Source organism: Temnothorax longispinosus, chromosome 2 (genome assembly GCF_030848805.1).
Source record: "Temnothorax longispinosus isolate EJ_2023e chromosome 2, Tlon_JGU_v1, whole genome shotgun sequence".
NCBI classification, from domain to species: domain Eukaryota; kingdom Metazoa; phylum Arthropoda; class Insecta; order Hymenoptera; family Formicidae; genus Temnothorax; species Temnothorax longispinosus.
In genome coordinates this window covers 12,910,765-12,924,979 of record NC_092359.1, presented here as the reverse complement: position 1 = coordinate 12,924,979, position 14,215 = coordinate 12,910,765, and the positions used below count along the sequence as shown (strand labels likewise).

Below are 14,215 nucleotides of genomic sequence, written 5' to 3'. Positions count from 1 at the left end.
TATATAAATCGCTTAACGGTCGGCTACACAAATGGCGGAAATTGAACTGTGCATGGATAATGAGTAATCTAGATGCGCTTAGAATTTACTACTGCTACCAGAGAGAAACCTGAGAGCGGCCACCGGGATCATTCCGTTCCAGCGGACGTATACTGACGCGCCGCCTGAGAAAGTGGACGTCAACTACGTCGTTACGCTCGGTAACGGTACACACATGGTTCGTGTCCGTGCTATGGTTCGTGTCCGAACTACTCAGATGGAGGGGATATGCCAGTCGGCTGACTCGGCACTCGGCAAGCTTCGAGCGGGGAGAGAAGGGCAGACATACGATCTGCTGTCTCCTTCTCGCTTGAGCTGTGACGTAGCTGCTTAGCACGCGCCGGCTATGGGTGCATTCGGGGAGCACGCTATTAGCACAATTATCGTCCAAAACTGTTTGAGGAGACGCTTTGTGGCGCTGTGATATACGATGATGACGTCTGTAAAGGCACCGTGACGTCATCACTCGCGCTATTTTCGCTATTATTTTTTAGGTGAGGCACGAAATACTATTGGCGTTTAAGCTGCGTTCGGGGAGCTTGCTATCGCTGTCGCGCTATTGGCTCCTCGAACAAAATTCATAGCGTTTGCGTTTATAGTGTTAATAGCGTCTCCCCGAATGCACCCTATGCCACGATGCCATGCATTTCGGGTATCGCTCCTCGCCGAATGCCGAGTCTCGCGTTGGCAAATCGACGATGCGCTATACGTTACATTTACGTTTATATTTACAAATTTTAATTTTTATATTTATAAATATATATATATATATATATATATGTATATATATATATGAAATTTATAAATATAAAGATTGCAATTATAATTAATTAAAAAAATATTTATAAACATAAAAACTAAAATTCGTAAATGTAATGTATAGAAATCCCCGTTCTGGCAAATTTGCTCTTATATCAAAAAAAGTCTTACATTAAAAACCTTTACTTTAGCATAATAGTATTTGGACCCCGCACATTTCTTATGGAAAACCGGTCCCGGTGGATTTGGCTGAAACTTTGGAAATTTGTAGTTTACGTGATCCTGATAAAAAGTTCTCATTGCCCCAACTTGATTCATTGAGCCGTATGAGCTCTAGGGACTGTCGAAAGTAGGAAATAGGCGACTGCCACTGCCACCGTCCGTCACTTGTCGTGTAGGCAACCATCTGTTAATTCTTTCCTTCCCTTCACCCCTCCCTCTCCTCTCCCTTTTTTCACTTATCTTTCTTTCTTTCCCTCTCCCCTCCTCTCTTTATCACCCCGCCCCTCCCTTTTACCACTCTCTTCTGCTCTTCCATTTGTTTCCGTTATTTTACGTTAGTTTACTTTATTTTACGTTATTTTACATGATTTATCCGAACACCTTTTCTTACGAGCAAGAAGCGAGGATTCAACGTTATGTCAGATCCAATCGAATCTTCCGGATTATTGGAATCTGAATGTGTCACTTTAAAAGGTTTTACCGTCGGCATTAGCGTTACCCAATGTGCACCACGGGGAGGTTGCGCGATCGGAATTTGCACATCATATGGCCCTGGCACATCATATGAAAAGGGCTATTTTGTGTGTGTGTGTGTGTGTGTGTGTGTGTGTGTGTGTGTGTGTTTGTGCGCGTGTTTATGTCAGCAGAAATAAGGACCCCGCGATTCGTCACTCCCGCAGTATTTTATGACTCCAAACCCTCTCTGCTTTGTGTGAATGTGTGTGTTTGTGTGTGTGTGTGTGTGTGTGTGTGTGTGTGTGTAGCAGCAGAGATAAGGACCCCGAGGTTCGTCACTCCCGTAGTATTTTATGACTCCAAACCCTCTCTGCTTTGTGTGAATGTGTGTGTGTGTGTGTGTGTGTGTGCGTGCGCGCGTGCGCGTATGCGTGTGCGTGTGTGTATGTAAAACAATTAACTAATGTTCAAACGTCAACAACATCTGGTACATTATCAGGATTTTCTTGCGGTGGCCTATTCGCTGCATCGTAGATAGCATGAAGAAGCCTCGTTGAAGGGTACCGAATATGTTGTTCATGCCGTATCCAATGAACCATAAAATACTCGCAATGTGTGCACATGTACCCAGAGTTCGAGCACCGGATTTGCAAGTGCAGTAGTAACCTTGGATAGGAGAGCCGTCCTGAACATTCATTCCATCATCTATATCATGATCGTCTGTCGGTCGGTATGATATCCATAATTGGTATTTCGCTGCATTACGAAATCGAGAGTACACTCTAACTCTTATTAAACCAGGTTGTGGTATCCTCTGTACGTCCCTCAACATTTCAAGCTGGAATTCTTCCGACTCCTCTCTTTGTAGCTTGTCCTGTATATACGATGGTGCCAAATGGATTTGGTAAATACCAACAGTAAGATCCCGCAGAAAATCTAAGTCCAAAATTGGAAAATCGGGAACGTGTTGAGCATTCAAGCGTACCCATCTCTGAGCGTTACGAGTGTTCAGATGTTCAGCCTCCACAAGTGCTTGGACAACATTCACTTCATTTGCTTTTTCCAGTAATTGACGAGCCAACTGCTCATTAGCTCCTTCCATTTGAACGGAAGGACGATACCTATTGATTATCGCACCAGCAATACGGTAAAAATCACCCAAATTAGGAAGATGGGGAATCGGTATCGTCTGCTGGAAGAATTTAAAGATAGATTTGATGTGGCCATTCCTGGCCTCCACGATCCATCTCGTCTTAGTGATTAACCGTGAATCATTAGCTTCATCTGTATTGTATTATTGTATTATTATTGTATTATTATACAATATTATTGTATAATACAATAATATATACATACCGATACCGTAACAATACTCTCACCCTGATGATCATCCGCTGGATGACCGTGTAATACGCCCTCGAAATCGCACACCACCGAAGAGAGCGCAACGCTGTCGCACGACATGACCACACCCCGCACACACCTCTCCTCCCAGCGGTAGAGTCCGTGCTCGCTCGCTCCCCGCGACGACAACGCCGCAGCGGAGATCTCTCCCTCGATATCGTGTCGCTCAATCCGTGTCATCGACGTCGATACCATCGATCGTTTCCGAAACAGAATTCTTTTCTCCAGTTGTGTTTTTATATTGTTACGGTATCGTATTATATTCTGCGATTCGCCGTATTGGGAATTTGAATCATATCTAAGTATGGCTTGGAGAAACCGTTTGAGGTGTTACATTGAATCGAATGAGTCGAATAGATGGAGATGAAAATGCTGACAAATGCGAGATTGCCATCCGTAGACGTGATGAATTCCAGAGGCCACCTCTTGCCGTGACAGATCTTACGAGGATTTGTATCACCTGTAATCAATCTATTCGCAACGAAATAACAGAAATGGAACGCGATCCTACTTGCCTGCGACTCAATGTATTGACACAAACTGCGAATCGTACTTGTGTGATTTGTAATGCTGATGCCGATGTTCACAGGATTGCACTTGAATGCAGAGTAAACGTTTTTGTTTTGCGGAATATTTTCATTCCTGAAGATACCAGATCATGTCAACATCATTTCGATGATCGAGGTTTCTTTCTTCAGGCATTGCTACTTGGCTTGCGGTCCATTAACGGACCTTACGTCATCAAAGGACCGCAACTTCAAATGTTCCTGCAAGGACTCCGAAATGTGGCAAGGGATCAAAGAAGATTCGTTGATGAGAACAGTTTCACAGATGCTGAGTTCGAATCCTTTTCTCCAGTGACAAAACGGCAGTTTCTGGAATTATTTAATTATTGTGATAGGGTGCCTTATCTAGACAGCTACAGATATGTTTCTAAAAAAGACTTGTTAACGTTCTTATGCAAGATGCGACAGGGACTCTCTGATGATTTTCTTAAAGTTATGTTCGAGTACCCGAGTAGACAAGCAACGAGTTTAGCCGTTTTCATTGTTCGACAGTCTTTGATGCAACGTTTTGTTCCTACGAACATCGGTTTGGATGCAATCACAAGAAGAGATTATGTCCAGAGACATGTAACCAATTTCGCGAATGAATTATACAATCCCGAACCACATATTCCTCGTGTAATCGCATACATTGACGGTACTTATAGCTACGTTCCTAAGAGTAGTAATTTTCGTACTCTCCGACAGTCATTTTCTCTTCATAAGGGACGACATTTACTCAAACCTGTGCTGATAGTCGCACCCGATGGCTACATACTGGACATTCAAGGTCCATACTTTTCAGACAGTCGAAACAATGACGCTGCGATCCTCCAGAATGAATTTCATAGAATGGTTCCAAGAAGGAGATCTAATGATAGTAGATAGAGGATATCGGGATGCTACAGAGCTACTCACTCGCCTTGGGATTCGGTGGAGGATGCCAGCACTTATCGAACCAGGACAAAGTCAACTCTCTACAGATGAAGCTAATGATTCACGGTTAATCACTAAGACGAGATGGATCGTGGAGGCCAGGAATGGCCACATTAAATCTATCTTTAAATTCTTCCAGCAGACGATACCGATTCCCCATCTTCCTAATTTGGGTAATTTTTACCGTATTGCTGGTGCGATAATCAATAGGTATCGTCCTTCCGTTCAAATGGAAGGAGCTAATGAGCAGTTGGCTCGTCAATTACTGGAAAAAGCAAATGAAGTGAATGTTGTCCAAGCACTTGTGGAGGCTGAACATCTGAACACTCGTAACGCTCAGAGATGGGTACGCTTGAATGCTCAACACGTTCCCGATTTTCCAATTTTGGACTTAGATTTTCTGCGGGATCTTACTGTTGGTATTTACCAAATCCATTTGGCACCATCGTATATACAGGACAAGCTACAAAGAGAGGAGTCGGAAGAATTCCAGCTTGAAATGTTGAGGGACGTACAGAGGATACCACAACCTGGTTTAATAAGAGTTAGAGTGTACTCTCGATTTCGTAATGCAGCGAAATACCAATTATGGATATCATACCGACCGACAGACGATCATGATATAGATGATGGAATGAATGTTCAGGACGGCTCTCCTATCCAAGGTTACTACTGCACTTGCAAATCCGGTGCTCGAACTCTGGGTACATGTGCACACATTGCGAGTATTTTATGGTTCATTGGATACGCACGGCATGAACAACATATTCGGTACCCTTCAACGAGGCTTCTTCATGCTATCTACGATGCAGCGAATAGGCCACCGCAAGAAAATCCTGATAATGTACCAGATGTTGTTGACGTTTGAACATTAGTTAATTGTTTTACATACACACACGCACACGCATACGCGCACGCGCGCACGCACACACACACACACACACACACACACACACATTCACACAAAGCAGAGAGGGTTTGGAGTCATAAAATACTACGGGAGTGACGAACCTCGGGGTCCTTATCTCTGCTGCTACACACACACACACACACACACACACACACACACATTCACACAAAGCAGAGAGGGTTTGGAGTCATAAAATACTGCGGGAGTGACGAATCGCGGGGTCCTTATTTTTGCTGACATAAACACGCACACACACGCACACACACACACACACACACACACACACACACACACACACACACACACACACACACAAAATAGCCCTTTTCATATGATGTGCCAGGGCCATATGATGTGCAAATTCCGATCGCGCAACCTCCCCGTGGTGCACATTGGGTAACGCTAATGCCGACGGTAAAACCTTTTAAAGTGACACATTCAGATTCCAATAATCCGGAAGATTCGATTGGATCTGACATAACGTTGAATCCTCGCTTCTTGCTCGTAAGAAAAGGTGTTCGGATAAATTATGTAAAATAACGTAAAATAAAGTAAACTAACGTAAAATAACGGAAACTAATGGAAGAGCAGAAGAGAGTGGTAAAAGGGAGGAGCGGGGTGATAAAGAGAGGAGGGGAGAGGGAAAGAAAGAAAGATAAGTGAAAAGAGGGAGAGGAGATGGAGGGGTGAAGGAAAGGAAAGAATTAACAGATGGTTGCCTACACGACAAGTGACGGACGGTGGCAGTGGCAGTCGCCTATTTCCTACTTTCGACGGTCCCTAGAGCTCATACGGCTCAATGAATCAAGTTGGGGCAATGAGAACTTTTTATCAGGATCACGTAAACTACAAATTTCCAAAGTTTCAGCCAAATCCACCGGGACCGGTTTTCCATAAGAAACGTGCGGGGTCCAAATGCATAACATATTAACTATATCGAGAAAAAAAGTAGTTCATAATGTTCTTTTACTCTTATTAAATTTATATTAGCTATTAATGTTTATAAGCGGCCACGAGCAACAACAGAAAAATATTGAATTAAAATAAAAACAGTTTCTTAAATAAACAATACACATGCTTAACGTTTCGACTGTACTTAGTCTTCTTCGGAACGGATTACTACGATAGAAGAAGATAAATATAAAAAAACATGTTAATTAATGTTCAAGTTTACATACTAAAACATTAAACATTAGTCTAGACTAAAACATTAAACAATCATCTAATAATATAAACAAAGTAAACAATAATCTAATTAAATCACAAATATAAAAACGCCGGAATAATCGAATAAAACTATAACAAGATAAATTTATATTTATATTGAGAAGTGGTAAAATCTCTTCTGTCAGGAAGAGAATGTAAAGAATTATTAACGGAGGTATTCTGATTTAAAAGATCTTTAAAATATATATTTTTCAGGAACTTTTTATAGGAAAACGAAGAAAGTGAATAACGTTAAACTTTGCATGTTCTCTTCACCTTATTTTAAAATTTTATTTTTATTTTTTAAGTAACAAAAATGCTCTTCTTTTCTGTTATATCCTGATCACCATAAATGACAGACGGTGTAAATAATTCTAGCTGTTCTAGGTATCTGAAACGCAAAAAGCTAAAATTTTCTTATTCAGAAGAAGTATATGTGGCTATAGTCTGAACTAGAACTAAACCAATATTTCCATTCTAGGTTCTAGGCGGCTTTTTTATCAAAAATATTATTAATCAATATTAAATAAACCATTTACGATCTGAGCTTAGATTTTATAGTAGCCTAATAATATTTTTTATATACTATATTTACATATTTTTCCAACTTTAATTAACTATAATACGCGCCGATTAACTTGTCAGACTTACAACACAGCTCCTATTGGATTAATAAAATCCCCTCACACCCCTCTAATTAAATCGATTTAAATAATAGTAAAAAATTTACTACTTCAACAGGAGCTGTGTTGTAAGTCTGACAAGTTAGTCAGCGCGCAATTTATTAAGATTGGAAAAAATATACGTGTAATTATACATAAAAAATATTATTAGGCTATTAAGATCCAAGCTCGGATCGTACACGGCTTATTTAATATTGATTGATTGTATAACGGTCACACATAAAACGGTCTTATTTCTCTTATATTATTAAAAATCAGAATAATAAATTTATTTCGCCAGTGAATAGAATAACAGTTAAAGCAGCTTAAATCGACAGTAACTGGCAATATATAACGTCTTTACCGATATGAACATTGAAAAAACCGTGAGCCAACTCGCTTTGTCGGATTCACACAGCACTTTTTCGGATCAATCATCGAGACATTATTAATTTCGACCAACGCTTTTGGTCAGAAGATGTAATTTCTAAATTAATAGTTTTAAATTTTATTAAAAATGTTATTAAAAATATTATAACTTTTTTCAAAATTTTGTTAATAGAATGAGAATGTGAGCAATACCTTAACGAATTAATAATGCAAGGACATACAGACGTTATTACAACCATTCGAGAAAACTGTTCAACATTTTATGTGTTGCTGCAGAAAAAATTAGTAATGTCGGCGGACAAATTATACGCTAGTGGCTAGTGCTGCTAGAAAAGATCGTAGTATTTTAAAGATACATGCTGTAGATGATATTGCTTGTCCCTCGCTTACAGTTTGAAAATGTTTGATTATTAAAAACATTTGATTATTAAAATCTTATTACATTCAAAATAACGCTTATAGCAGATAAACAAAAATCTTGTCTGTATTTGACATCACACTTGTGAAAATTAAGCGTGTAAAAAATCTGCAAAAGAAATGTAAACGTGCAAAGAAACTATTGTCAATAACATCACACATACACACACAGAAGAAAATAATTGATTTCTTTATTATTACAATAATTTGAATATTGAAATTATTTTGTACCATATGCTTTCTCATGCACACTTATATGTATGTGATTAATAATAAAATATATTAATGACAAATAATAAATTACAAGAGCGTATTCTGGTTTGAAAGATCTTAAGGACGTTCTCCGGAAAATCGATTTTCTCTAGATTTTCTTGAAACTGTGAATATACATTAATTTATAGGTGTGCTTTATGTGTAGTATAAATTTTAGTACCTTTTGCGGTATTAAAAATCGAGATATTGAGCTTCAAAGTTTTAACTTTTAACACGGAATTTCTATTCCGAGGTATTGTGAAACAGACATTTTAATAAATTGTGAAAAAAGTTTTTTCTAAATGTTTTTGAAAGACTAGTATATGATGCTTTATATAATGTGACGTTGCACCGCGTGCACGTCACAGTCTTCCCCATTCCCATCTTTGTATTGCGCGCGTACTGCCGAGTTTATAGTTTTCAGGAAGAAGCGGCCGGAGGGCCCGTTTCGACAGCGTGGCGCCATCCGCCGGTGCGGTGAAGCGCCCTGATCGAGAGGGCCGCGAGTCGAAGCCGCGGAAACGATCCCGGCACTGTTGGGTCGATCTCGAGCGTGGGCTGACGTACGGCAAGGGCCTTCCCGTTGCGCCGGGAATAAGCGAGGGCGGCGGCCCTAGGAGTTACGTTGTGAAGGAAGGAAGGACGAGATGTAAACGACCAGCAATCCCGGACAGCAGGTATCGGGGAACAGCGGGGCGACTTGTCGAGTACCGTTTCGCGTTAGTTTTGAGAGAGAGACGCGTAGGTTTGTTTGAGAGTTTCCTTACCTACGCGTCATTGTCGTGAATCCCTTGCCGGGATTATCGCTTTTCCGTTCCGTTTCTACGGGTAAGACATAGCCCGCCCGCTGACTCCCCGTAATAATACCGAAGGGGCGTCCGTTTCTTCCCGACTCGACCGGTGTGGTATAAGATTTTGAGAGTAATCGAGTAACGATGAGCGACCGCGTGGCACCGGCCATGCGTCATGAGTGTGGCGCGTGTTGCGAGATCAAACCTCGCGGATCGGCTCAACAGTCGTTAGAGTTAAGTTACCGTTTCGAGCTTTTCGAGATTACCGTTTATTAGTATCGCGTCTATCGATCTGTGTGTAAGGTATCTGCGTTTACGTTAGAGTTAGTTTTCGCGTAGTGAAAACTTCGTCGTGCGGGCTTTCCACGCGTCCGGCCGTTCAGGGGCGTGTCAGCCTCCGGGATACGTAAAGTACCGCGCCCGGTACGGGAAGTGTGAGGCGTCGGCATACCGGACTTAGAGTCAGCCTTCTCGAAGAAGGTGCCCGAAATCGACCGCGATTAACGTTCAGAAATTGAGAGTAAGATTTACTCCGGCTGAGAGTACCGCACGCCCCGGGCTGAATTAGGCGTGAGTATCACGTGCTCGCGGTGTGGACCGTACGGCGAGGCTTCGCGTTACGTTCGAGGGGCGTTAAGCGAGAACCCCTATGTTGTGTGTATCGTTTAGTTTGTGAGAAACCTTGAGTTGTATTTGCGTGTATCGTTTAGTTTACGAGTAACTTTATTTTGCGGGTATCGTTTAGGTTGCTAGAAAACCTTGAGTTATATTGCGCGTATCGTTTATTTTGCGAGAAATTATTGTGCGCGTATCGTTTATTTTGCGAGGAATTATCCGGGAATCTTTAATCGCGGCGAATATTTCGCTCGCGTCCTGCAAGTTGTAACGCTATTATCAAACTTCCTCTTATATTATATTTTGATTTACATGTTACTTGAGTGCTTTCTTTTGTGTTTGTTTCGCCTCGCCAAGGTCAAACCCCTCTGCATTCAGCCTATGTAAGGACCACGACCCTCTAACGAAATTCCTGAGCAGTCGTTGCGATCGGCCAGAGCGGATGTGTCATGACGTGTGAATTACGAGTTGTGTCGATAATTAGAGTTTATGTCGATGTAGAGTCTTTTTCGCGGGTGAGAGAGACGCGTACGCTTGCTTGAGAGTTTCCTTGCCTACGCGCCATTTTAGAGTAAACGGTGGTGTGGCCGTATCCACACCTGGCGCCCAACATTGTTTCGTATCGCTTTCGAGATCCGCTCTGCCACCCGATCATATACTTGCTACGCGATTCAGGTCCGCCTCACGGGCCGGGACAAATCATATAGAGAAATAGCGTCGCAATAAAAATAGAAATTAATAATATGCGATAAGTTTCAATACCCTTGCGGTACTCGTTTTTGAGTAATACTTGTGTTGAAGTTAACTTCTCATTTTTTAGTTGTTATATGTAATATTTAGTAAATTAACTTTAGTAAAATAAATTTTTCTTTTTAAGCATGAATACAAGCTGAGTATGACTGGAGCCGGAGAAGGTCTTTAAAAATAGGTATTTTTCAGGAATTTTTTATAGGGGAACGAAGAAAGCGTATAACGTTAAACATTGCATGTTCTTTTAATCTTATTTTAAAAATCTATTTTTATTTTTTAAGTAAGAAAAATATTCTTCTTTTTTGTTACTTTTATATTATATCTTGATCACTAAAAGACGTAAGTATGAGAGACGAAGTAAATGATTCTAGCTGTTCTAGGTATCAGAAACGTAAAAACCAAAAATTTTCTTATTCAGAATAAGTGATATGGGCTATCGTCTGAACTAGAATAAATATTTTCTTTTAATAAAATACTAATAAAATTTTAAAAAAAGTTATAATATTTTAAATAAAAAAGCCGCTCAGAATGGAAATATTGATTTAGTTCTAGTTCAGACGATAGCCACACTTCTCCTGCAGAATAAGAAAATTTTAGCTTTTTGCGTTTCAGATACCTAAAACAGCTAAAATTGTTTACATCGCCTGTCATTTATAGTGACCAGGATATAACAAAAAAAGAGCATTTTTGTTACTTAAAAAATAAAAATAAATTTTTAAAATAAAGTGAAGAAAACATGCAAAGTTTAACGTTATTCACTTTCTTTGTTTCCCTATAAAACATTCCTGAAAAATATATATTTTAATGATCTTTTAAATTAAAATATCTCCGTTAATAATTCTTTATACATTCTCTTCCTAACGTGTGTGTGAAGCTATCGTCTCATTTTGCAGAAACTCACAAATTATTGAGAGTTCTGGCTTCTTTCAAAAAACGCGTCAGTACAAACTGAGACGCTATGTTCACGCAGCGTCTCATTTTGTCCTACACAAGTTCCACCACTGTATCTCATCAGATTTTGCAAGATCTATAGTTCTATAACAGTTCTATAAAGAGTTCTGCCATATAAAAGCAAAAAAAATTAATTATAAGGTACTAAAAAAAATTACAATGCATTGAGTATACCGGTTGAGACGCCAGTTGAAATCTCGGAGTTCTGGTTTATGTAAAATCTTTTTCGAGTAGTTTTGAGCATATTGAAACATTTTCTAAAGAGTTCCGAGCGTTAGAATCTTTGTGTTATGTTTAAAAAAATTAATATTAACCGAAAAGTAATCATGACAGAAGAAGATGAGACGCTGTGCGAAATCTCGGAGTTTTGGCTTATATAAAATATTTTTCGTATAAATTCCTGACTTTCGTGCGTTATTAATTTATTTAAAAATTATACAACATTGCCAATGCCCGGAATTCTTTAGAAATTGTTTTAGTATGCTTAGAACTGTACGAAAAATATTTTTAATAAGCCAGAACTCCGAGATTTTCTACAGCGTCTCACCCACATACCCGTAAATGCGTCTTTCTTGGTCGATAAAAATTATTTAAAATATGAATAAATAATGCTTATCGTCAGAACTCTTTAGAAATAAACGTTAGAACACGTTCAGAACTATACGAGAATTATAATAGAACTCACTGTTACCCATGTGTATTGTTTATTTAAGAAAGTGTTTTTATTTTTATCCAATTATCCTTCTGTTGTTGCTCGTAATTTGGCCGCTTGAACATGCATAGGTAAAATAAATTTAATAAGAGTGCAAGAAACATTATAAACTACCATTTTTTTTCTCAATATAGTTAATAATATAATTATTGGTATGCATTTAAATATTAAATTTAAAATTTATTATGCAAAGTAAAGGTTTTTAATGTAAGACTTTTTTAGATAGAAAAGCATAGAACGGTGATTTCTATACATTACATTTACAAATTTTAGTTTTTATGTTTATAAATATTTATTTAATTAATTATATTTGCAATCTTTATATATTTATAAATTTCAAATATATATACATATATATATATATATATTTATTTATTTAATTATAAATATAAAAATTAAAATTTGTATACAAGCAAATGTAACGTATATAGCGGGTATAGCGTATCGTCGATTTGTCAACTCGAGACTCGGCACTCGGCGAGACACGAGACGCGATACCCGTAATGCGTGGCATCGTGGTATAGCCGGCAAGCCGGCTCGTGCAAAGCGGCAACGTCACAGCTCAAGAGAGACAGCAGGGGTGCGTTCGGGGAGCTCGCTATTAGCGCTATTCGGTACTATCGGTGTTCGGGGAGCTCGCTGCCAACGCTACCAGCGCCATCCGTGACGTCATTGTCTGTAGCGTTTGACGTCATAACTCACGCTATCACGCTCTTGCCTCGGAGGTGGTGTATGAGTAACGTTAGCGTTTGCAAGCTCTATGAACAGTAGCAGCAGAGAGAAACCTGAGAGCGGCCATCCGGCTTCGGGGGACGTCTGTCCTAATCTGCCCTCTGAGAAAGTGGACGTCAACTACGGCGTTACGCTCGGTAACGATCAGAGAGGACTCGGGTAACGATACATGGGTTCGTATCCATGCTATGGTTCGTGTCCGAACTACTCAGATGGAGGGGATATGCTGGTCGCGCAAGCCTTTCCTCTGTCCATGTACGCTAGGCCCTCGGCAAGCTTCGAGCGGGGAGAGAAGGGCAGACATACGATCTGGGATGCGTTCGGGGAGCTCGCTACCGCGCTACTAACGCTAACGCTATTAACTCCGTTCATGGAGCCATGAGAGCGCTAGCGAATGCGAGCTCCATGAACAGTAGTAGCGTACTAGCGTAGCGTTTTGTAGACCCCTGCGCCGCCATAAAAAGCTGAGTTAATAGATGCTGTTGTATCAATTACTTCTTTAATATTTTCAGGGCAGAAGTTGAGAGTAGTATGTGTGTAAATGAATATGATTCATTCGTAGTAAAACAACTTAAAGAAACTATTTTACAAAATATAAAAAAGCGATTTTAAGTTTATGAAACTCATGTTTGCGAAGCACTTCTAAATCCGACTCTTTAAAGTGTTAGAGGTGTTGCTGAATATCTCGCAGACAAGCAGCAATCTCCTAAGGAATTTTTAATATATATGATCCACAAAATGATTATTTTTATATTTTATTTATTAACATTAGTGCCCATCTACAATAGGTGTTTTAAGCCTAAGCCTTAAGAATTTTTTCAATCACAATTGAATTTGAAGAGAATAATTAACTGTGATTGGTCAATTTTTAGGGCTTAGGGCTTAAAACACCTATTGTAGATGGGCACTTAAGGTGATTGGGCCATCAGAGCATGTCAAAGAAAAAAATCCGAATTAAATATGTTATAAAAAAAACCTAAATACGCTTAAATTTGCAATTTTGAGAAGATCTGACGTCTAGTTTTTGAGATATTAAATCTCAAAGTTGGCATTTTTAACATAGGTTTTATGGGAAATTGTACCGAAAACATACATTTTTCGAGAATTTCACTCACTGTCTGTAAAGAAACAAGTTTAAAAAACTGAAAATAACATTATTATATAGATTCTTCTAACACTTGTTACCCACACAGCACATAATATTGCAGAAATATTGCAGCAATATTATTTTTCCATTGCAATATTACAATAAAATATATCAGAAATATTGCAGTAATATATCAGAAATATTGCAGTAATATTACTGATATATATCAGTAATATTAAAATGTCCGCGAAAATGAATATCAGTAATATTACTGATATATATATATATATATCAGTAATATATCAGTAATATATCAGTAATATTACGGTAATTTTACTATAATATGTGCGTGATATTTGTATAATATTGCTAGGAATTA

At 39.1% G+C, this 14,215-nt stretch overlaps 1 protein-coding gene across 1 annotated transcript; it reads left to right on the top strand.

Annotated features, from left to right (window-relative positions):
* Positions 1-3,224: 3,224 nt before the first annotated feature.
* LOC139825195 (uncharacterized) lies at positions 3,225-4,313 on the top strand. Its single transcript, XM_071797731.1, has one exon. The coding sequence runs from the start codon at positions 3,225-3,227 to the stop codon at positions 4,311-4,313; it is 1,089 nt and encodes a 362-aa protein (XP_071653832.1).
* The last annotated feature ends 9,902 nt before the right edge of the window (positions 4,314-14,215 follow it).